The 25,086-nt window shown below is 39.7% G+C and overlaps 1 protein-coding gene across 4 annotated transcripts in view; it reads left to right on the top strand.

Moving 5' to 3' along the window:
* pcbp3 (poly(rC) binding protein 3) overlaps positions 1 to 13,681 on the top strand; it is a 30,750-nt gene extending 17,069 nt beyond the window's left edge. Inside the window, exons 5-15 of one of the 4 annotated variants that reach the window (XM_084023822.1) lie at positions 1,201 to 1,224; positions 1,317 to 1,349; positions 1,602 to 1,718; positions 2,266 to 2,397; positions 2,637 to 2,765; positions 4,657 to 4,731; positions 6,177 to 6,218; positions 7,396 to 7,471; positions 8,470 to 8,522; positions 8,972 to 9,141; positions 11,227 to 13,681. In XM_084023822.1, coding sequence (XP_083879948.1) covers positions 1,201 to 1,224; positions 1,317 to 1,349; positions 1,602 to 1,718; positions 2,266 to 2,397; positions 2,637 to 2,765; positions 4,657 to 4,731; positions 6,177 to 6,218; positions 7,396 to 7,471; positions 8,470 to 8,522; positions 8,972 to 9,141; positions 11,227 to 11,263 — 888 coding nt within the window. In that variant the 3' untranslated portion in view covers positions 11,264 to 13,681. Of the gene's footprint in view, positions 1 to 1,200; positions 1,225 to 1,316; positions 1,350 to 1,601; positions 1,719 to 2,265; positions 2,398 to 2,636; positions 2,766 to 4,656; positions 4,732 to 6,176; positions 6,219 to 7,392; positions 7,472 to 8,469; positions 8,523 to 8,971; positions 9,142 to 10,012; positions 11,207 to 11,226 lie in introns of those variants that run through there. The other 3 variants (XM_084023821.1, XM_084023820.1, XM_084023819.1) reach the window with 3 other exon arrangements.
* Positions 13,682 to 25,086: the final 11,405 nt, after the last annotated feature.

Raw genomic sequence — 25,086 nt, 5'->3', positions numbered from 1 at the left:
CTCGGTGTCAGTGGACACCAACAGTGATTCCTTTTTTAAATTCTGGCTCTTATGTGTAGTGTGCTCTCTCTCCTCCCCTGTCAGTTTAAGAGGTAGTCAGAGTGTGTGTGTGTGCGGTGTATGTGTGTGTGTGTTGGCCAATTGTTTATGATGTGGCATTTGCTTTCCTGCCCCTACTGCAGTAAGGTGCTAAAGCTCTTGTCCACAATAACTAATAGCTCTAAGCAACTTCACTTATTTTTAAGTATGCAGTTTGGCAAGGGCAATTTCTATGAGTCTTTAAGGTCATCGGGCTGCTCGGTCATTGGGAATGGCACACTACACGTCTCCACTGAGCAGGCGAAGGCGTTGGGGTCTGAGCCACTAAGAATCGGGCCAGAAATCCCCCCCTTGCTTTATATGCCAATCAGTCTGCATCCCAATGATTCACCAACACTGCACGGCCGCTCATGCAGGAGTTCCAGACACCAGTGACCCGGTGACAGTTGGAATAACCCTGCAGCCAGACTGGCCCATTAAGGCCCCGGAGCCTGCCAGAAGATGGAGCCTGCCACAGAGTTGGGGGCAGTGTAGGGCATGTGAAGGAACGTGTGAAGGTGGAGTATGTGTCATCCTGGATGCCCCTCACATGAATGTGTTGACTCTTCAGTGTTCTCTATTGGAAAACATTTTCTGAATGCATGGAAAGAGAAAATGTGGCATTTGTGAGGGATGGACAGTTGATAAATCATGGATGATTAAATGGATAAAAAAGTAGGGTAAAGCAGGAACATGTTTACAGAATTGTAGCAAGTAACAAAGGTAGTATTTGTTATTCATTTTGAGTAACAGTTTTGTAGAAACGAAGGAAATGGAAACAATATTTGAGGGAAAGAGTGAGAGTATTTAATGAATATCAATACGTATCCGAGATGAAATAAAAAGTGACTTTTGAACACTTTGATATCGCATCCCCATTGACATGCACCATTTAACAACACATGGAAAAGAAAAGGAATGTCTTCGTATTTTCATATCAAAATCCAGACATCTTTTCTTCCTGTCAAATAAAATATGACGAGTGCTCATGTGAGGCAGTACCGCCCGATTTCAGCCGATAATACAATGGCACCCATCGGTCAATCAATCTGGAGTTTTTATTCTTCAATCTGGAATCCTTAAAATCCATGTTTTTCTCTCTTGTTTGTTTTCTTAATGCAGGAGGTTGGGAGTATAATTGGAAAGGTATGTCATTTTTATTGGATCACAAAAATATGTGTGTGTATATATACTTTATAAATAACCAGTAAAAACATTTGAATTTCCTTTTTTTGCAGAAAGGGGAAACTGTAAAAAAGATGCGAGAAGAGGTGAGTTTCAGTCAATATAAATATATACACTTTTCTCAAGGAAGTCAAAATGCGATTAAAAGAAAACACTGAGGAATACAACTTGCTTAAAACGAAGGAAAAACTCATGTCACATTCGAATATTGTAGCGTCTCCAGTTCACTAGTGGTGAATAGATTATTCCGATTTGGTGAAAAATATGTATCCCTGGATTAAGGTGTGCATCACCTACATGGACCGTATTGACAGTATGTTCGTGTTGTTTCCCCTCAGAGCGGAGCGCGAATCAATATTTCTGAGGGGAACTGTCCAGAGAGGATTGTCACCATTACTGGACCAACAGACACCATCTTCAAGGCTTTTGCTATGATTGCCTACAAATTTGAAGAGGTATGATAAGAAATAGGCGATTCTTTATCTAGTCATTCATTCATGGCTCAGCATCGATAATGTCCAAAGACCTTTGACATTTTTTATGAAAACATCTGTATTTCTGGAGTTTATTAGTGTCGTGTTAGATGAGTGTTGAATCCTTAACGATCCCTATACATACTTTGTAGAGGTGAGGTGAAGTTACATCTCCTTTCTGTGACCTTTTCCTGTTATCCCGTCCTTACGTGACTCATCTAATTGATATAATACGTACTGTGGCTTTAACTTGTAAGAGGAGACCCACCGCTGTGTCCTCTGTGTCATGTGTGAAATCTGCTGGACTAAGGCACTTGGTGTTTAGTGTAAAAGCCAAAGAGCGGTGCTCATTCACCGAGCAGGAGAGATATGAAAGAATGATTCAAACACGTGTCTCTTTCCAGCTCGTTCGTCCTGACCTTTCACTTCGTAAGCTGATTTATATGGACATGCATCATTGATTTGTTTGGGTCACATTGAGGGAAATATTTCCACTGCAAATATGAAATATGCGTTCTTTCTTTTCCAGGACATAATCAATTCCATGAGCAACAGCCCAGCAACCAGCAAGCCCCCGGTCACTTTAAGGCTTGTGGTGCCAGCCAGCCAGTGTGGCTCCCTCATCGGTAAAGGAGGCTCCAAAATAAAAGAAATGAGAGAGGTATGATATCAATTTATTTGTTATGAATAATCCAAAATGCTATACAGATATCAGAGTCAGTGTCATTGCCAGTACATTGTTTGAATATTTAAAGGAGAACTATCCCCATTTTCAAGAACCATACATGTTATTCCCCTGGTCTAAGTATGATTAATAAACATAATGATAATGCACAGCCTGTACGACTGAGAACTGAATCCTCTCGACATTGTCCCTCAAAGTCCCTTACTCTACTCCAGTCCACAGGGGCCCAGGTCCAGGTGGCAGGGGACATGCTGCCCAACTCCACAGAACGCGCAGTGACAATCTCCGGGACTCCAGAAGCCATCATCCAATGTGTCAAACAAATCTGTGTGGTCATGCTGGAGGTAGAGATTTTGCAAGATTTTATTTAAGCGCTAGAATTTATTTATTTATTCATGCAAAATGTACGAAAGCCAGTATTGAACAGTTTCTGAACAAGTTGATACACCATGTTTCCACAAGTAGTTATCCTCGTTGCTTGTGGGGGTGAAACACATTTTTCTCAGGAATTGATTTTTGAATGGGAATCAGTGTGTTAAATCTTGACAAAAAAAGCTAATTAGAAAATACCTGATTATTGTTCTCCATAAATGTCAACTTGACAAGCAATCTTGTTTGCGTAATTGGGACCCCGAGAGTGCAATTTGTGTCTATCTGTCTACTTTCCATTCTGTTGCAGAACGATATTAGAAACTGTGGTGTACAAAGCAATTTGTAGTCACCACTTGACCTATCCAGGTGAATCATCAGGAAGCTTATTTCCGTAACCGGAGAAGGCTTCCTGTTGCTGTTTCTTCACATCGTATTTAAAGCACATACCTAAGTGAATAGTCCTGCCTCAACAGTGCAGCAGCGACAGAGGGAATCTAATTAAGCCCTCTCCACCGTCTCTTGAACAGTCATGTTGCTGCAGCACAGCAGGAATCTCTGTCATTATAGTAAGTCCACAAATGGACTGTCGTCTTCTCACTGAAATCACCTGCCTGCTGGCAGATTTGTAAGATAGAATAGAGAGGTGGTGGTGGTGGTGGTGGTGCGTTTAATGACCATTAGGGTTTCATGCGCGCCAGGTCTTTGTACTGTAGTATACCTCGGAGCTCCATGACTCCATGAATACGTTTCTGTTTTCAAAAGCTGCAAGCAAATTAGAACATTTTTTACAGTTAGTGACACAACGCCGTATTAGGGCCACTGTAGGGAAAAAAAAAAAAAAACGGAGTGAGATATGGGCAATATTCAGGGAGAAAAAGTAGTAGTAGCAAATTTGCTATAAATCTATGCTAGCTAACTTCTCATGAATGTCGCATTTATTCTTTATACATCACAACATGTGACAACGCATCATCATTGATGGTTATTGTTTTTTTTTTTTTACATGGGCCAAATTGTCATCTTATGTGTGTTTATTGATTGGCTGGCTGGGCTAAGATGCTAGCGGTAGCTTTCACTTGTTGACACAGCAACGGCAAACATCCGGTCGAGCAACCTGTTTACTTCCTTCATGATAATGATAATAAAGTAGCAAATCTGCGACTTTATAAAGTAAATGTAGCACACGTTGTGATGTATTAATTACAAAAATAAATGTGACAATCATGGGAAGTTAGCTAGCATAGATGCCTGTTGTTAGCATCGTAATAAAGTAGCAAATCTGCTACTTTTTTTCTTGGAATATTGCCCACCTCTCTTGGTTCCGTTTGTTTTTTTACTACAGTGGCCCTAATATTCCGTCGTACAAGAGTCTCAAGAGGGATTTTTCTGCTGTTATTCTGTTGCTTGATGCAACATTGGGAAATGGGATTACTTGGAGAATACATGTGCTTTTCCAAGTGTATGAATGAATGGATGCTTTCCCTGTATGGTTTTATAATGAATCCTCTGCTCCATACTGTGAATAACACACAGTATTTGATTAAAAGCAATACTTTATATATAAAAGCAATATAGTACTACAGTATAAAGATGTAGTTCAACATTTCAGGAAATATGCTTACGCAAAATCACTGCCACCCGACCAAGAAATAGTCCGGCATAGGACCCCCAGTAAAATCATAACCTCCTGCAAGATGTGACATGTTACATTAAGAGTTAAGCTAAGCTAAGCTAAAATATTAGACCTACAGATGTGAGAGTGAGTGCTATGGATCTAAATCTTACTCCGAGCAAGTTTTTTTCCAAATAAAATAAGAACATGCTGACATTGCCTCTCCTCTCTCTCTTTTCCCGTTCTCTTAGTCTCCACCAAAAGGTGCCACCATCCCTTATCGCCCAAAGCCCGCCTCCACCCCGGTCATTTTTTCTGGTGGCCAGGTAAGAGCTGAGCTAGCTGCAGTTTGTTCCTTTGTGCCTACAGCCAACCTGTTCCTTTTACTGCAGCATCAGCCAATACTCGGTCCTCCAAGCCTTTTTTACTTTTCACGTGCACACACACTCGTATGCCACCACAACCCTTTTTTTTTTTAACAAATGAGGCTGTCCTCGTTAGAACGAGCACAGCATTGGTTTTCTTGGTCGTGCAGATATGCCGGTGCACTGTGAGTAGCAAGGGTAGATGTATGCGACATTATTAAACTGCTTTAAAACGTGTTATGGAGGTGGGCCAGGCTTTGCTGTGTGCATGAAATAAAAACTCAAATAAAAACACTTTGCTTCCAGAGAATGCGGTTCTGGGATAAAAGCAGTTGGATGCATTTGAACGTTTTAGAGACACTTCATATAACGACTTGTGATGACTCCAATTTTTGGGATTTTCTTTACTTTAATTCTCCTCCTACTGCTTTCTCGCCACTGTCGTGCTTCTGACGTTTGCTCCTGGGTTATGTTGGGTCTTTGAAAAAGATAAACTTTGAAATTCATGAGCGTGCTCTCGTCCTGCCCTATGTAAAAAATGTCCTAAGATAACTTTTGTTATGATATGACACTATAAATAGAATTGAATATTAAATGGATCATTAGCCACGACTGAAGCCTAATAGACGAGCCTATTTTGGGAAAGAAGAGTGAACACAGGGCCACACACAAGTACCTTTGCAGTATAGTAAAACCCTGCATCAGCAATTTTTTTACTTGTGTAGTTTTAAATGGTTTCACTTTGGATCGCATCACTTTGTGTTATTGTGCCCTTGTAACCTAAAAAAAAAGTTTGTTTTAGTATTATTATTTTATTATAAATGGATATCTAATCTATAGACACTGGGATTGTAAAATATGTTATCTTTGTTTGAATAATAAGAAGATGAAGAGCTTTTCTAGAGGATTGGTGGTTGTTTTTTTCTGTTCTTATGTTCCATTTTTTAAGTTTCACTTAGTTAATGTAGTTATTTTAAGCTAAACCATGATGTTTTTTTTAACCTAAGTAAGGATTTTTGTTGCCTAAATCTAAGAAAGTGTTTGAGTTGAATTCACAACTGTGAACAACGTGTTTACTGCCACCGTATTGGAGCGTCATGGTTTTTGGCGAACTGGCCTTCCCAGCACATCAGAAAGTGACTCACTATGTGTTGAGTTGGGATGAGAACATTGTGCTGTCCTTCAGAATGACTAACAAGGTCATTCACAGCAACACTTACTGTTTCTGAAAATCGTAGTTTATTTGCAATCGAAATATTATTATGGTTATTTAAGCTTAAAGTGTAAACAGGGTTTTTCAGGAGCTGAGAATGAACAAGCTGTTCTTGTTTTCTGTGTGATTTTCTCCCCCTCTTAGTGGAAATGAGATGCTAAAATCTGCTCTTATGTTTTTTCCATCTTTCCAGGCCTACACAATTCAGGGACAGTACGCCATACCGCATCCAGATGTGAGTTGTGGGTCTCTTTCTTATCAATCGAGAATTCCACCTGTACCTTAAATATATACAATAAAAGTAGTGGCAGGCATTTTATTACATGGACAAACCAGCTCCGCAGTTATCGGTTGCTTCCAACAAATCCATCCTTGTGGTTTAAAGGGTTTGTAGCATTTTGCGGGATTTATTAGCAACAATTGGAATATAATTTGTGTATAATCATTGTGTTTGCAATCTTGGAAAGGGAGGAGAGAGTGGAGAGATATTTAGTGGATTGCAATAGGCAGCCACACTGGTCGATACGACCAAATCCTTCACACTGTCCCTTTAAAAAGGGTGAACTACAGCTCAACCAAGGGAACGAACTCTAACTAGATGTGGCTACTCACAAAACAGTAACTACTGGGTATGACGATAAACATGAAGACAGTCATTTCGATGCAGACAACCCCTTTAATTCTGCCGGACCATATAGTCTCCATTAATAATCTGCTTTCATCTGTCCTTGTCGTAAAAAGCATCTCCAGAGCGACCGTGTGTCAAATCCTCTAATTCAAAGTTGGGCAGTGATTGATGCCACTGGAGGTGGTGGTTGACGCTACAATCACTCAAGTACAGGCTTGACACCCTCTTCCACCCTCATTAAAACTCCTCCTAAAAAGGAGAAGAAGGCTTGAAAGCATCCGTCTCCCCCCCTCCCTGTTCCTGTTGGAAATGATCCACAGCAGGGGGTGGACACCCTGCGACCATGTCTGTGGGGGGAGAGGTGCTGCTCCGACAGGCATGTAAAAACCAAAAGGTTCTCAGTTCTGACATATAAGTGCCAAGGGAAGGACACATGGTAATTGAGGGGGTAAATGGAAATTCAATGCTGCAGTCGGTTCATTCGGCTCATGAAGGTAGTTGTTTGTCTCTCCATATTTTAAAAATCACATCATATGTGAGGATTACAAGGAAATTGGTAGAAAAGGAAGAATAATCAAACCTCAAAGCAATTTACAACTCCATGACAGACAATCACCCCTCTCATTGTATGTCTTTTTTCTCTTTTTTGTCCTCCACCACCTTGTGTCATGGCCTCCTTCTCCTCACCGTTTCGTTCACTCTAGTTTTGGTTGCCTTCATTTCTCGGTGTGACCTGTGTACCAGTAACCTCTTAGTTCTACTTTCCCTCCTAACCCTTCAGCAGTTGACCAAGCTCCACCAGTTGGCTATGCAGCAAACCCCCTTTACCCCTCTCGGACAGACCACCCCTGCTTTCCCTGGTACGTACCCACAAAGCCCTTTAGATACTTCCTTCTCTTTGCATCCAGAGAACATTTCCGTCTTCCCGTATACCTTCCACTCTCTCTCTCTTTTGGCACATCTTGACCCCTGTGGTTTCTACCGTTCTTTGATTTTTATTTTTTTGTCTGATATCATGCCAGTGAAATGCAAAAACAATACCACTGGGTTTCAAATAATGTATTCATAATTGCATTATCACTTCACAACAGGATACGTCCGTCCTCAAATGCATTTCTTGGTTGCTTAACTTTCCATTAAAAGATGAAAACCTCCAGTGAAATAGGTTGGCCACGTTGTACTGTAATAATAACCGAATAATAACCCCCATCTGAATTCAACTGTTTCACACGGACCTTGGTACAAATATTATTCATCTGTATCACGTCCAACATGTGTACTTGAAGGGCTCATGAATAAATACATTTGATTATTTTTTACTTCCTTTCATCAAGAGAATGTTTGTTACTCTTATACATGTAACACACATACACACACGCACACACACACACGCACACACACACACACACACACACACACACACACACACACACACACACACACACACACACACACACACAATGCAAACACCACAGCACAAAGTTCCATTGAGAAATAAGGTAACATTTTGATTTATTGGGAAAAAAGTCTTAGTAATCTGTCGTCAGGAATTCAATGACAATATTGACATCACACGAATGCTACAGCCAGTTAGCTTATCTTAGCAAAACGACTGGGAAAGGCAGGAAAACAGGTATCCTGGCTAGCCTGGCTAGCTATAGAATATGCTAGCACCTTTAGAGCTGAGCATGAGTTGAGAAGTTTGACAGTGACCCTCTTATTGACAATCAATCTTCTCATCTTATTCTTGGCAAAGGCGTGAATGGGCGTGTTTCCCGAAATATCAGAAGCAGTCCTTTTAAGGTGACTTTTTGAAGTCAAATATCCTTTTTTCTTATCCCATTGCTCCCCTATTTAGGTTTGGATGCCAGTCCACCAGCCAGCACCCATGAACTCACCATTCCCAATGATGTGAGTAGAGCTGAGGGATGCGTTTCAAAATGCTCTACTCTTCAAATGATGTGAATTAGATTGACATATATACATTCAAGTGATGTTGACGAGATGTTATTTGTGCAAAAAGATTGCTGACTGTGATAACTAAAATGATTCAGACTTTTGTCATAGAGTATTATGCAAATGTATGCTGAGATAATCCTGTTCTTTAAAAAATATATAATGGTTTTAAGCACAAATAACATCATGGAAACTTCAGTTCTTCCTGTTTACACAGCTGAATACCCCCAATCTGATGATTGATTGCTGCCATTAATCAAACTTAATTTACTCCAGAATGGTATTCAAATAAAACCCAGACCATTTCACAACCAATTAAACTTCCCTTAAAATGTCCAAAATTATCATTGTGGGTATTAAGTATAAATGTATCACGTAAACACAGACTTCTGCCGTTTTCCCAGCTAATAGGCTGCATCATTGGACGCCAGGGAACTAAAATAAACGAGATCCGGCAGATGTCTGGAGCGCAGATCAAAATTGCGAATGCCATGGAGGGTTCGTCAGAGCGCCAGATCACCATCACAGGGACTCCTGCAAACATCAGCCTGGCCCAGTATCTCATCAACGCCAGGTAACCTTTTAACTCTTGACTCTTGGACTCGGTTTGAAAATAACATAAAACATCTTGCTTGTTTAGTTCTGACATTCGTGACACCAATGCTTCGACGAGTTGCAAGAAAACAGACAATGTCTGTCAGGTTTTTGACATGTGTCAGCTAAGTGACTAACGTGGCTATTCATGTGAAATTCTTGCTTTTTCTACTTTTTGTTCCTTATTTCCACCCAAGTGTAGACCTTAAAATGCATTTAGTTCCAGCCAGTACACTCTTTGCAAGTAAGTGGCTCATGGGAGCGATGCCAACTCCTGAGACAAAGCTGTGTCTTTGAACGGAGCCTGCAGATTAGCAAATTGAATTTTCAATAGGTAAATCATCAAATGCTAAATGCCCACTTCAGTTTGGAAACATTGACAAAATCTTCATGATGAATCTGCAAAAGAACACACAAGGGTATTGATTCTCTACCAGCCTAACACAGCAGATAACCGTGGTGTGTTAGAGTAAGTTAAAAGCTCTGTCGAGCCCCACAACTAGATACACATATTCTGGATTGTGCCTATCAGTAAAAATACAGAGGAACATATTTTTCAGTTGAATCTTTCTTGCAATGCCATGTCTCTTTTTCTCCTCTATAGTCTCTGAAAACCACTAACTCATTATCAACAGAAAAAAAATAATGTGTTTTCTGAGAAAACCGAACCTCACTGAAGTCCGCAGGCTACCTGCACCTCAAAGTCAAATGTTATCAGCGTCAGAGCAGGAGAACCCACATACCGGTACTCAACAAACAGGACTTCTTGTCTTTGACTTCTTAAGGGCGGGGATTTCAGACGGTCCGTTGAGGAACTAATGGCTATTGCTTTCCCACAATTCCAATGGCAGGTTCAGGGACGTGGCTGCCATGTGGAATGACCCCTCATCCATGACTACATCCTGAAGTCACCCATCCTGAAGCTAACAAAACACCGCTTCACAATTAACCTCTATGTGTCCTAGGGAACTTCCCCGAGACTCCCTTTGGTTTTGCATAACAGTTTTAGCATTAGCCTGTGGGAGAACAGTCAGGCTAACAACACTGGGATTTGTTGTAAGTGGATGTAGCCAGTGTATCGTTAAGAATAGTTTGACATTTTGGAATATTCAATGACTGGTAGTTTTTTTTTGCTTTGCGTTAGATAATAAGATCAATACCACTCTCATCTCTGTCAGTTAAATATGAAACAAGATCCAGGTTATGGTTAGCTTGGCCTAGCAGAGGATGGAGGCAGCTAGTTTATTTTGTTTACTTATTTTAAGCCCAACCATGTTGTTTACATAAAACTAAGCAGTTTTGTTGCGTTCACATTATGTTCAAGATCTTTTCACGTATTTCTGTGAGATCACGTTGGTTTTAAAGATGCTAGGAGGCAGATTATACTACCTTAAATTAAGCTAACTATCGCTTTAGCGTGCAGACACGAGAGTGGTGTTCTCATTTTACTGCAGCAAAAAGGGGACGAAGCACATTTCCCAAAATGGCAAACTATTCCCAAGTATTTATTTATTTAGCATGCATCATTCCAAGAATACTATTGTATTTATTTTCGTCATTACTATATTAGATCCATTTGTCCATGAAGTCCCAGGGTGTCATTGTCTGGAAAGAATAAAATAAATGAAAAAATGTAAAATGACATAAAACGCAAAGAAAAAAAAGACAAACACTTGACTGCCACTTGAGCAATGCTGTTAGAAGGAAGAGTGATGTGATGCCTCTGTCAGGGAATACAGCATTTTCTACACATTTCATTACACGGCCATTATTTTCTGTCCACTGCATGGCTTCATGGGAGGGTTTAGTATCGCATGGTTATGTTACCATATTTTTTTTTAGAAGTTAAAATGTTTTCTGAGAAAGGGTCCATGGAAATATGGGTATCAAATCTGTGCAGAAAACAACAAACAAACTCAAACACAAAGCCAGCCATCACAGCGTAACTTTCACTTTCAAGCGAAAGTTCTTCTTTCACAGCTGTTTTATTTTCTCTGTCTGCCCCCCCCCCCCCCCATCCTCCTCCTCTTCCTCCCTCCTCCCCCCCTTCCCTCGACTGTTCTAGGCTGACGTCTGAAGTCACTGGAATGGGCACACTCTAATTTCTACCCATCTTCCCTCAGTGCATCACATGACCTTTAAGCAAATGGCATTGCACCTCTATATTTATTTCTCTGTATTTGACTGTCCTGATATTTAAGTGACTTTTTATGATTTTCTAGTATTTACTGTAAACATGTGTGTCTGCACTGTTGCCAGGATCCCTCACACCCATCCAAATACCTGTCGTTTTCAGTTTCTGAAAGATCGCTTTACTTTTTTTTGACTCTCTAGTACCTTTCATGGCATCTCATGCACTGCTTTCTTTGTTCTTTGTTTTACCTCATTTTTTTGCGCACTGCAGGCACCTGAGAGTAAATGCAAAGTAAAGATTTATACCACAAGCTTGTCCCGTATCCATCCCACATTCTGATATATTACCATTTGTAGTCCTTATTCAAACATCTATTACATCTGTGTCAACAACACAGCAGATCAATAAGCAGATATTTTTTCTAATTTATTTTACACAGGTTGTATGATTGATGAAATAAGCGCTTTCCTGTGTGCCTGTTGCCGGCTTGTGTTAGTGTCGTACGAGCACTCTAGATTGACCTGCATGACACATTACTGCAATCCCAATTTAGTTCAAAATCAAATAGGAGATGAAAGGGAATGGAACAAGCCGTAACCAGTCTATTCATGATCTGGATGTGTCACTCAGACTCCAATTTAAAATGACCTCATGAGCAAAGGCCGATAAACATCCATTGTAATTCGCTGTAATGCACAAATATCCGACCTGACGATTGGTGGACAAATGAAAAAACGCCAAGAAAAATAACAAAAACAATATGCTTTATCTATTTGCCACGAACATAATAATCATGTTTTTCATGCTGCCATCTGATAACACCTATGTATAAGAGGCATGCACCGGTTTGATAGGCAGCAAGCCATTCTGGATATGGATTATGTTGTGTGCTTCTGGTTCGCATTAATGAAACATTGGATTTGTTACATGTGTACAAAGAACCAGTTGATTGGTTTTTCCACCTTATGTCAGACAATCAAGCGACATACGCACAAGGCTTAAATATATATGTATGTATGATTCTCTGCAGTTGCCATCCAACACAGTATCTCCTTGGTAACGTCACGTATATATCCGTTTCTGCTGTTAGCACGTTTATCCAACAGATGCACAGACGCCCAACATGTGTCCATGTTCAAAATTAAGCTGAATGTAATACATAATGTGTTCTAACTGCTGTCAATTACACTACCTGCTCAGTAAAAATACCTATAAGGCGTCTTTTTTAATCAGGCACTTAGATGTGCAATAGAATATGCTGCAGAATGACAACTAGTAGAATAGGAATGCATATTTATCTCAAAGTTTAGAATTTCTAAGATTTGGCAGTTTACTTTGAAAACGGTGTCTAATACAGATGGATTATTTAATATTATTAATAGGGTAATCAGACTACATATATACCATGTTATGTAATCAGGTTATTTTCTATTATGTTGGATATCAAATATAAACCAAGACTTTTCTGCATATTCTGTAAACATATAAATGGATGGCCTTATTAGCGACTGCAGCTCTCATTTCAAAATGTAGACTATAAGATAGAACAAATGGTATTTCTATCACTTCATAGTTAATCTAGACACTCCAACACATAATATGATGTCAATCTGATGGCAGGTAGCTAGTATTTTTATCCCACTTTATCCTAAATACAATGTCACATCTTACTCCGGAAGCCTGAATATGCATTACTCTGATTATAACTCCATACATTATTTTTAGGGGGGAAATTATTTGTGTCTTTGCAGTTTCGGCTCAGGTACTTTTGTTTCAAATTGATTGCATGTAGATTATGAGTCAGTAATGGATTGTTGCTTTAAATGAATACATTTTCATTTTCCTATTTACACATTGCTTTTACATGAGGAATGTAAATCTGTACATAAGCGCTCTGCATCCTGATGCGTTTCAGATGGAAACTGAGGAGCAGCTGATTGAGGCCTAACAGGTTTTTAATGTGTCATTTAAAAAGCTTCTTGTCATCCACACAATCCGATCATGAAAGTAGTTTCAGTTGCCTTTTCGTCATATCGTTCAAAATCACGGCATCGCTCATGTGCTCATCGTTCTACAATGCCGTGTCTGTCTTTGTTGCTTTTGTCATTTGCATTAACACTTTTGTTTTTGTTACCGTGCTAGAGCAGCAAAAAAGTAAAGGCTCTAGCACTATATGATGCTGTTTGAGGAAACTGTCTGATCATGTTTAAGTTAGATTTTTTGTTTCATTTGATGGTCTGTGTTGGATTTATGATTTCTCGAGGTTGATTCTGAAATGTTTTGTAAAAAGAAGAAAATAAAGTTTGTGTTTTTTCCCTTGACTTGCATCCGACATCTTTTTCAAGTTTGTTTCTCTTGAGTTACATTATTACATTTTATGAATTTAGCCGACGCTTTTATCGAAAATGACAAATGATAAGTAAATTAAATTATGTTGGTGCAACCGAAAAATGTACAAGAAGCCTGTAAGTACATCAACTTCATCAATTATGCTGATTAACTTCAATTGCTGCATTTAGAGACATTAGGAGATTGAGAAATCTTTGTTTGTGTTGGATATTTGTCTTCATTAATACTAAAGCTACAACATCTTATGAAATATTTAATTGGCGAGTGGAGGACTGACTCTTTTGTTTGATGATATAAGTTACAGCCTATTTTTTAGCTATTGAATCTATTGTAAGTTTCAGCTTCCTCTGACTTCATTTTTTACAAATAAAATACACATGGTGTAGTGTTTATTATTCAAACTAATACGCTAACATTTGAGGAAAACCTTGCTGAGTTGCTTTACATTTACATTTACATTTAGGTCATTTAGCAGACGCTCTTGTCCAAAGCGACTTACAATAAGTACATTTGTCAAAAGAAAGAAACAAGTTGCTCCTTTCTTCCTGCCAGTAGAGACGTCACACGGCCTCTGTAAATCAGACTCACATGCATGCATACTATGCAACTATGAAGGTCAAATTCAGGTCTGTTGAACATTTACCCAAACCCATTAACCTCTTAAGCCTTGGCCATATTTTCAGAAAAAATGCAGAAAAAGACATACCCAAAGTAAATTAATAATTACTCCACTATAAAAACGTTCATATGCATGTTCTTGGTGTCCTTGGACATCTAGGGACTTCAGATAATGTATTCCCAGTGTAAAAAATGTTGTGTCTGCCACTATGCCTGAGTAAATTGGAGTAAACCAGTTGAGAAATGTGAAATTTCTATCCTTGCCTGATTTTCCCCCTATTTGACAAACATGGTCGCACCAACAAGGTTTAAAATCATCTCTAAATACTAACGTTTTCACTTAAATGCACGTCCGACCTTCTTTTGTGAACATTAGAATGGGCCGAACAGGCTTAACAGGTTAAGAACCACATGACAGCGAAGAAACATTTTTATAAATCTTGACGTAACCTGCGTTTCGAAACTGGAGTATTAAAAAAAAGTCTTCAGCAAAGGCTCTGCCCCCCAAAATACCTTGTTAAACGACTTGAGTCCTCCACCCGAAAATGTGCTGTTATTTTACCCCACTGTGATGTTTGACCTTCGCCGTGCACATCACCAGCACATTATCTCTGTCCTGAGTTTGACGTCAGAAGGCTGTTTTCACGCATCTGCTGAAGCTGTGAAGTTCCTCTGCGTTCACATTAAATCTCAGTGTAACAGGCGCATTCAAGATGATTTAAATCTAAGGCACTCCTGGTCTTCTATGCAACGTACACAAACCTCCAGTGAACATATACTGAGAATGGATTTTTAAGCTGAGCTTTTGAAAAACAAGGTAATAGAATGTCCCCAAGGGGTCTTTTATTATCTAAAATGCATTAAAGAGGACATATATGTAGGCTCACATTAATCATAACATGGCCATGATATGTCATCAGAGATGAAGGAAAGGTAAATTGAAATAATGGCTTCTCCGACAACAATGCTGCAGCCATTATATGCCTTTGAATAAATTCATGTTTGGCGGCACAGTAAAATTACTATTTTTGTGAATGGAGCCTGGTGTACTCGGCAGCATAGCTGTTGTTTCTGCTTGAACAAAAACATGTTTATCTTCAACAGAAAGGGCAATCTCTGTCAGGTCCTTTCCATAATGTTGTTAGACAGCTATAATAACGATCTGAGCCTGTCAGAGGCAGAATCAACATATGTGACTCTAAATTGACTCAATTTGCAAATGCTTTTTAAAGTTATGTTGAACAACTAGATGTCTGAACGAGTATATTAGCATTACTCATGCACTACTGTCTATTTATCTGTCATATTGAATAGAAACCATATGATCAAAGGAAGTATTACATTTTCACTAGATGTAATACTTCATGTAGACATTTAAGTGATACAATGTAGTGTAATGTACTGAGTTTTTGATAAGTGAGTCCCACCACTGCCTCCAATAAGTAGATCTGGAAATCTGTGTATAACTGATTCCAAATAAGACCAAGAAATCCCTGCCAGGGGCCAGTTAGTTAGCACTTATGCACAACTTAATGACCATAAAGTGGAGACAATAGCTACATTAACTCACTTAATATGCAAGTTACAGTCAAGCTTTATGACAATTAAGAGGATAACTGATTCTTGGCTTAATTTCCAGTGGTTTCCAACGGTGCCAAATGTTCACAGCTGTGTTTTATGTTCTAATAATGAAAGTTAGTGAGATCTGATGGAAAAGGTAGGTTTATTTAAAGTGGCAGCCCATAACAATTTCATTTATTTAATTGTCTGTGAAGTGAAGAAGGGCAAGGAATCAAGACCGCCAACGAGGGGAAACAACGGACCTCCTTTCAGTGTGGAGCATTTGAAGGCATGACGCAGGTGAGAGACAGTCGACACTGTTGGGTGAGGGAGATGAGGTCCAGAGGCTCATCTGCAGTTCCATCTACCACCAAAGAGGCCGCTAGTAGCAACGCATCTCAAATCTTACGGTCTGCCACTTTATTCTCGTAAAAAAATGTTCTTGACATATAAGTGCAAAAATACTTAAAATTCCTCTTTTCTCTGTTATTTCGTTCACGAGCACCTTGTGATATATTATAGTAAACAATATTATAATTTGAAACTGCTGTAAAATTAACATAGTTCGCAAAGTTTACAACAGTCCTAATGCAAATTGTATATATATATATATATATATATATATATATATATATATATATATATATATATATATATATATAAAGGCTCTATATTGTCCCCCACAGTATTAGTTTCATCTAAAAGAGTCACTGCTGTTAATTGGATGAAGCTATGTTGTGGCCTGACATTCAGCTGGAGTGTGCACCAGAGACCGAGCCACAGGGGATGCCTTTGTCCACAGACATGTTGCAAATTAACATTGTCGCTCTTCAGGAGAGACAAGGGGTCACCTTGTATACGGCTCGACCATCAGCCCTCACAGAAGCTTTCATGGGTGTTAAACATGCCCAGTTGCAAGCGGCTAGATGTGCTCCCAAAGTCCCTGATTGCATTTAGTAACACATTCACCGAGTCCAAATCAGGAGAGATAATCCCAGAGCGGAAGAATTGACAACCTTGCCAGGACAGAGAGGAAGCTCCACATTAAGAAGCTCATTGGGATTTCCCAACATTCAATAACTTCCATCATGATTCTGTATTAATTTCCTGTGGAAGAAGAAATGACTGCTCACATTTGTGTGAACTGACCTTTCAAATTGTGAGCGACCTAAACATAAAAACAATAAAATAATTGTTGCATGGTGTCAGCACTGTTGCCCTTGTTTGCACTGTTAGCTGCGAACCACATTGTCACCTACACGTTTTTACTCTAGTTGTTTGACATTATGACATAAGACTTATTTTCATTGTGACGTGCAGTGCACACATGAAGATGATGTCATATAGAAGCATGTTTATTGTGAAATTCCAAAGTTAGCTACAGTAGCTACGTTTTTAGCGTTAGCTTCCTGCTGGCTAACGTTCTTAAACTGCTGTTACATGAGTGTAAATGGCGATGGTACAACAATACGGTGGATAATGAGTGATGTTAAGTGTGCTAGCTGGTGTTGTATTATAGCAACGGTTAGCTTTAGCTTGTAGGCAGGCTAAATAGGCTGCGTTTAGCCTCTTGACATTTGGACCCATAGAGCATACATGTTTTTGTTATGCTGTGCAGACACCATTTTTTTTCAATTGGAGGTTGGAAGTGTCAAGCTTGTATTTCTTTTAACTATTGTTGTCAGTTTCAAGATTCCGTTAAGTATGAATATAACAATCTGGATACCAGAAACTAACCATAAATATCTTTTTGAGACTTAAATCCATTATCTAATTAACATATTTTGTAGCCAAGCTACATTGCTCTGGTGCGCTGAGTCCTATCCATCTGGAACTCCATGTGGGGTAAAACTGTCTCGCTGGTTGAGGGGTTTGCAGCTTAGCGAAATCAGATGGTGTAGTGTTTGGTGGGAAGGAAAGCCATCATACTCTTGGGCGTCATTGCTGACGGGCTATAGATAAACACTCGAAACCTCCGTCGACTCATATCAATGCCAAAGCAAAAATGAGCCGGATGCATTCTGATAACTGTGCTGTCCTTTTGACATCCTGTTGGTGGCCTGCGATGTATTCTCATTATTCCAGGTCAGAGACACCTGATGGGGGCTTGATGAAGATGGAAGGGTGAATTCACAGAGAATGGACTGCGGCTGTTGATAGCACCATCAATTGCGCATCATTTGCAACTGCTATGTGCCTCGTCCCAGGTCTGATTATGAGACATTATATATATATATATATATATATATATATATATATAAAATGTATATTCAGAGAATGTCAGGGTCAAATGTGAAATTACTTCTCTCATTAACACACACTCTTTTTTTCACTGCCATTTGCCTTCTTAAAAGAGACACAGCTCTCCTGAGTAATCTGCAAGGCATGCTGGGTAGGCAATGATTCCTTGGCTTTAGATTAGTCTTTACAAAAAAAAATGTACTTTACATTTCTTACAGCTGTGTGTATGGAATGCAATTAAGTTATTTACCTTATGAATCATTCATGCTCTTTTATGGGGCTTCGGGGCAACCGAAGACTGTTTGCATATTTGTTGCTTTTTTATAGCATTTAACATGTACAACTAATTATACTTTTTCAAAGCAGAACATTTAAATTCCCATCATTTCTAGCTGACTGGAAGTTGAATGAATAGTTGTACAAATAAATAACCTTGACATTCATGTAGGAGTCATTTTAATTGCCAACACAAATTATCCTCTTATGTCAAGCACTGACTGGGCATCGCAGTGCTTACGTCTATGTGACAAATCAGGAGAAACAAGTGAATGAAGATAATTGTTTATAAAACAGATGATGATGTGCGTGTGTAAGATGAAGTCTTGACAGAAAGTCTTTGGTGCTTCAACTCTACAGGGAGGTTTATAATGGAAGAGCGTCTTCTTCGCCCTGAACAGCAGCACAATAAATCCCCCAGTGGAGCGCAGACAATGCTGATGATTCTGATGAGGCTGATGAATCTTTGGAGACTGAGGATGATGAGGAGGTGGAGGAAGCAAAGAGTTTAGAGTCATACAGGGCATGGTTAACATCCTGGGAAGTTTAATTTGATCTGCCGCGTCCAAATCTAACACTAGAGAGTTACTTGGAGCACCAAAACATATTTGTCTTTCATTTGAGGTGGGTTTTTCTAAGTTAATAAAAAAAGAAACAACAACCCTGAAATATGACATTGACATAAGACATTCACACCCTGAACTCAGTAGGTGAAGCAGCTTCAGGAGTGATTACAGGCTTCTCTATTCTTTGGTTTGATGTGACAAGCTTTGAACACCAGGCTTTGGGGGATTTTCTGGCAGATCCTCTCAAGCTCTGTCAGAGAACCCAATCGAATGTCTCAGGTCCGGGGCTCCGGTTGGACCTCTCAAGGACATTCACAGAGCCACTCCTGCTGTGCGCTCAGGGTAATATTCCTGATGGAAGGTGAACCTTAAACCCAGTGTGAGGTCCTCAGCAATCTGGATACCTCTATACTTTGCAAAAGAGGTTTATCCTCTCTTCTCCACGCAGGATGTTTGGAGCTCGGCCAGAGTGACCATTTGTGATCATGATGACCTGATCTTATCGAGGCCCTTCTCACCAGATTGCTCCATTTGGCCGGATAGACAGCTCTAGTAAGAGTCCTAGCCTTCCCCAGATCTGTGCCTCGACACAATCCTGGCTCTGAACTCTACACTCGTGTCTTGGTTTCTGCACTGATGTGCACTGTGAGACCTTATAGCTGTGTGCCTTTCCAAATCAAGTCAGATCAATTGAATTTACTGCAAGTGGACTCCAATAAAAAGGTGTAGAAACATGATCAAGAGAAATGGGACGCCCCCGAGCTAAATTGCAACTTTCATGGCAAAGGTTCTGAATACGCATGGCAATGTGATTATTTCAAGTTTTTTTTTCTTTTTCAATACATTTGGAAAAAAACGTCTAAAATCATGTTTTCACTTCGTCATTATGGGTTATTGAGTGTAGATTGATGAGGCAGGAAATTTAAACCATTTCAGCATAAGGCAGCAACATAACCAAATATGTGGTAATCTGTATACGCGTATGTATGTTCAGCATCATTAATAACTAAGAATAACAGGGTATGTCAGATGAAAAATCACATCCTGCCGATATACCTTGAGCCATGCATCAATACCATCTGCGTTTTTATCACGCGTCATCTTGTCACACACAAACGGCTCTTGATGTATTGCAGCAGCTAATCAGACAGTTACATCCCACCTCACCTGCCCGTGGACGCCATTAGCCGCTAATGCTCTTCTTCTTCTCCCGTGGACACTGCCACAGTCACTACATGTAATTGTGATGAATTGTCCTCCACTCATCAGTATCCTGACCTCCTTTTTAAAAAAACAAGATGAATTTGCTTTATCAAAAAGGAAACCCAAACTGCCACACATGGATAAGTAAGTAGGTAGACAGGGGGATGAATTGACTGCAGGCGGCCGACACGGATAATTTGTCTCCTCCGAAGCCTTTGGAGATTCATTAAGCGGCAGGTGAACAGGGAGGTGAGGGGGAAAGGCCCCCTGGAGACAACGGGACCTGTAGGGTGTTTTCACCCGCGGAGTAACTTCAGCCATGCCAACACACACACACTCAGACCAAACTGCACCAAAGTCCTTTATCTTCCGTGTCACAACCAACTGGTAATACATCAGCGAGCCATCTCCTCTGGCTGTTGGACGGATGTGTTTGGAGGTGATAAAATCTCTCCCAGCGGCAATTACAGGCAGGGACTAGTCAAATTTGTCCTAAAATGTGCGTAATATGAATAGATGGTGATCATTAGAAACACTTCACCAGGGTGTTAATCATGACACAATTTAACCAGTTTATTCACAGCTCAGAAAAGCATTTAGGACAAAACGTGTTTTTGCAGCAGAAAGAGAAAAAAAATCCTGGCATAGGGGAAATTCGACAGTGGCTACATTAATCACAATGAATTGATGTGGAGGTGAAAAGCAGTGCTGTTGTTCATCTAGATGAATGGCTGCTTCCTCGCGCCTCCTCCAACCCCCGCCGTTTCTCTGCCTGCTCGCTTGAATAGATCGAGGAAGGTTAGCACAAGCCGCTGACGTGGAAAAGCCGCCGCATCTCTCCGCCAGCGTATGCATGTTTGTTTCTTCTTCTCTGCTCCCGGAACAGCTGTGCTCCAAATTTCCTGACCTTGGCTTTATTTTATCTGACTGCCTCAGTCTTCCCATTTTTCTGACTTAGGTGTACGGCCCGTGTGTGTGTGTGTGTGTGTGTGAATCCACCAGTGATCCCTGTGTTGACCCTTTATCCAGTCAGAATGAAACGCGGGTGAATGTCTATGTGAGAATCGTCGAGCTCAGCAGATATAGCTGCAGATAAAAATCCCTCCTCCAGCTGCTTATGTTGTCTTCGAGCATTGCTTTTGTATGCGACCGAAAAATCTTAGCCGTTCTTATTTTGCAGATTTCTGTCTGCTGGAGTCTGAGTCGGGGACGGATCGGTGTCGATTAGCGCCGTTGTGTAGTAAATGGAAAAAGAGGGAAATAATGCTTGCTGGTCAGAGCCAGTAAGCTCTAAATGTAAGTGATTCAGCCAGATTGGCACAATTGCTCTTTCTGCCTGGAGCGCCCCGATTCCCAGCATGATGACACCCAGTTTAGCTCCACTCTGAAGGTGTTGTTTTTGGTCTAAGCAGCACCTCAAGTGGTTTTACATCATCACCTCTAGAAATGAGATATTTATTGAGCCTACACTTAACAGGTTTTGGCCTCTTTTATTAACTATATTCATGGTTATGATGGATTACTGGTTAGAATTAGAGTAATTGGGTGTTGAGAGACTGTAACGTATCACATTCATCTTGGGAATCTTTTTTATACAATGTGTTAATGTGTTTGTGCACAATCAAGGCTTACCTCTGCTGTTTACAAAAACAGTATTTTAATCACACCAGAAAATAGTTTCTTTGCTACAAACAGCTGTGAGCTATAGGTGAGAAGGCTCGATTAAAAAGCAATACATTTGTAAAAACATAAAATAAACAGCTGAATAGTTATTACAAGTTACTTTAAGGGACTCTGAACTGGTTAATAAAACAATCAATTTCATACTGATGCCTATCAATGACCTTCTGGAGAGCCGGAGCTGCAAAAGACATATCTAAGAAAGGTGACATTTCTAAAATCAAGGCAAAGCTTGTTTTTTTTTTTTTTTTATCTGATAAGATATGAGACAGTTTTTTTTTTTTTTTTTTAGAATTGAATTTGTAACAAGTTTGCCCTTAATTATGCTAATAAGATACAACTTTGTTACTGAGATATAATTACACGTTCTGAGAAAGCTGTTCGATCAACACCGGCATGTACAAAATTGCTTTGTCACAGATTTTTCAAGCAACCTTTTTTATCTCCTTAGATGTTCAGAACAAATAATGACCAAATGGAATTAACTGTATTATCTTATTACTCTTACTTATTCCTATAGAAACAGTATAGGCTGCACACTTTTTATATCTGGGGAAATGAGCCATGTGCACTGTTGTACAATTCTATTACATCAGACATGACATTGACTGACGGGCAACCGTGACCCCCCATCCGAGGCTCTCTGTCTGTCTGCATGGTGCTGGTGTTCAGGCGGTCGGTGGGTTCCTCCAGCCTGCAGGTTCGAGCCATTTTCTGAATGGGGTCTGGTGCACAGAAACACGAATGCTTGTCGCCAAAAATCAACACAAAATTAAAGTTCCTCGCAAAAGCTTTAAAAATATGAGGTCATATGAACTAACCCACATCCAGAATACACCACAGAGTACCAATCCACATCCAGGTTAAGTAGTTCAGTAGTGCCACATTTAGTACAATTCATCACGCCAGCTGGCACACAGTGGCAGTGGGTTTGAGTCTGGCAGGACTGGCCCCTTGAAAAACCTGCGTCCCTCTGTAGCTCAAATGACACCTGGAAAATTGGGACCATCTGACCTATATTTAAATCACATGGGGGGGGGGGGCTCTCGGTTAAACTCACTTTCTTGTCTGTTCTCCTCAAGGTTATCTGGAACATTGTGCTGTTTTTTTTATATAACCTGCACTAAATTGTCACAACTGTACATTTCATGAGCAATTTAGCTACAGTGCACTTAACAAAGATAATTTAAAACTGCCATTTAAGTTGCCTGAACATGGCTCTTATTTTTTTTTTTTTCTTTCATTTTTCTAACTGTCAATAATGACATGGAAAAAAAAAACACAATGCTAAATGCTTCTTTGCACGCTTCGTAGTCCAAACCGTCACTCTGTTGGGGTCGGGCTCTGACCTTGATTACTAGGGGTGGGGGAAAAAAATCGATTCACATAAGAATCGTGTTTCTAATCATCCACAATTCTGAATCAATTCATAAACTTCAAAAATCTATTTTTACCCCCACGGCGTTGCAGCAAACACCAATTTGTGTTACTTGTGTACAGTTTATTTTGTAACTCCTGGGAGAAAAAGGCAGCTAACCTAAGCTTTTATTTAGGCAATTTCATTCATGCAAGTTATTTCTTGTACAGTAAGTACGTTTTTATTTGTTTAGCATGAATAAATGTTACCTTTTGTCTTAAGTTTACCTTTGTGTGATTACGTCAGTTTATTTAAAAATCACATTATCTTATACAAACTGTATTAGTTTTGATTGCATAATTTACCTTAACACACTATGCATTGTATCAATTTTTGAATTGAGAATCCTTTGAATCGAGATTTGATTTTGAATCGAATCGTGAGACAAAGATTCACATCCCTATTGATTACCATACTGATGTAAAGTGTACTCATGGTGGTGTTGACACACACTTTCTAGAATCAGTATACATGCGAGTACAGATGTTGCCTAACAGCAGATGTGTGTAAACATTCTCCACAACAAAGCTACTAGTTGGTCATTCAGTCATATAAGTAGCATTATATAAAACCACAACCCCCGAAAAAAAACCCATAGCCTACTTTGCATGCAGTTAACGACTGTGAAATAAGTCTCCACTGCTTCAATGAGGGAATTACCAGCAGAATATAGTGCAGACCTCCGAGCTGACATCTTGATCCACTACTGTGCTGCCTAATTCCCCAACATCCCGTCTGTGTGATAAAGCACTTGGGGCGATTTAAATAATCAATACATCACAGTTCATTGTGGCATGGGCAAGGTCAAGAGGTTAGGTGTGTTACAAGATAATTGATTCCCAAAATCTCCCCTCCACTCTTTAAATCATGACTTTGTCACTGCAATTTTATTTCGCAGGATTAAATTGAAACGTCTAAATAATTGGAATAGCGTGTTTTTGAAAATGTTCATCAAGGCCAGAGACGTCGTTTTTTTTAAAAGAGATTTGGGTGCAATTCTTTCTGACAAGACAAGAAAACATAAAAATTACACATGGAGATATTTATTTGAGTATCTCCAAATTCCTTATGTGTATATTCAAACCGTAGACTGTGAAGTGGATGTCGTCATGGAGACGTCAGCCATTGGCATCCGGCTTGATCCGGCTTCTGGTGTGAACCTGTTCACTAAGTTTGGCTCCATAATTCAAGGTCAACTACTAATCTTAGTAACTAATTGCATTGGTAGCGTGGTAGCCGGGCCTTGGTAGCAACCTGTCAATCACAAGTTAGTCACGCCCTAAAGCATACCCTGCTTCATCGCCTACTTTACCCTAAACAGGACATTCATTTGCAAAATAAACAGAATGCCATAGGAAGAAGACTTGAAAAATGAAATTGAGACCATCAATTAATTCTGTTTACTACAATTAATCAAGTAAAAGTACAATTGGACTTATTTTAGCAACCAAACTAGTCGCCCCCTGATGGCCATTAGAGAGAATGCAACTTTAAGGTAATTCCACACTGGCATCACTTTTCAGAATTTTGGTCATTTAAACATAAATTTACACAAAAAAATGAATAAAAAAGGGGCAATCAACTAGGGAAGATTGATAATTATATGTATATATTATATATTTTATAATATTTATATATCATATTAGCCCCCCCCCCTATTCACCTGGGGGGTCTCTCCAGTACAATTCTGGTACAGGTGTTGTTCCTTTTAAACTTGACTGAATACATAGAAATTATTGTTTAAGTGATTTCATTAATAGGAGATTTTCAGATTTGGTGTTCTTATTTGCCTGCGTAATTGTCCTCGAGGACAGAGAGATGGGTGGGGTTGGAGCAGAAGGGAGATACAGGAGGCAGGGGGCAGCCGGGGAGGGGGACAGA

Source organism: Eutrigla gurnardus, assembly GCF_963514095.1.
Source record: "Eutrigla gurnardus genome assembly, chromosome: 12".
Lineage (NCBI taxonomy): Eukaryota > Metazoa > Chordata > Actinopteri > Perciformes > Triglidae > Eutrigla > Eutrigla gurnardus.
This window is presented reverse-complemented; position numbering and strand designations above follow the sequence as displayed.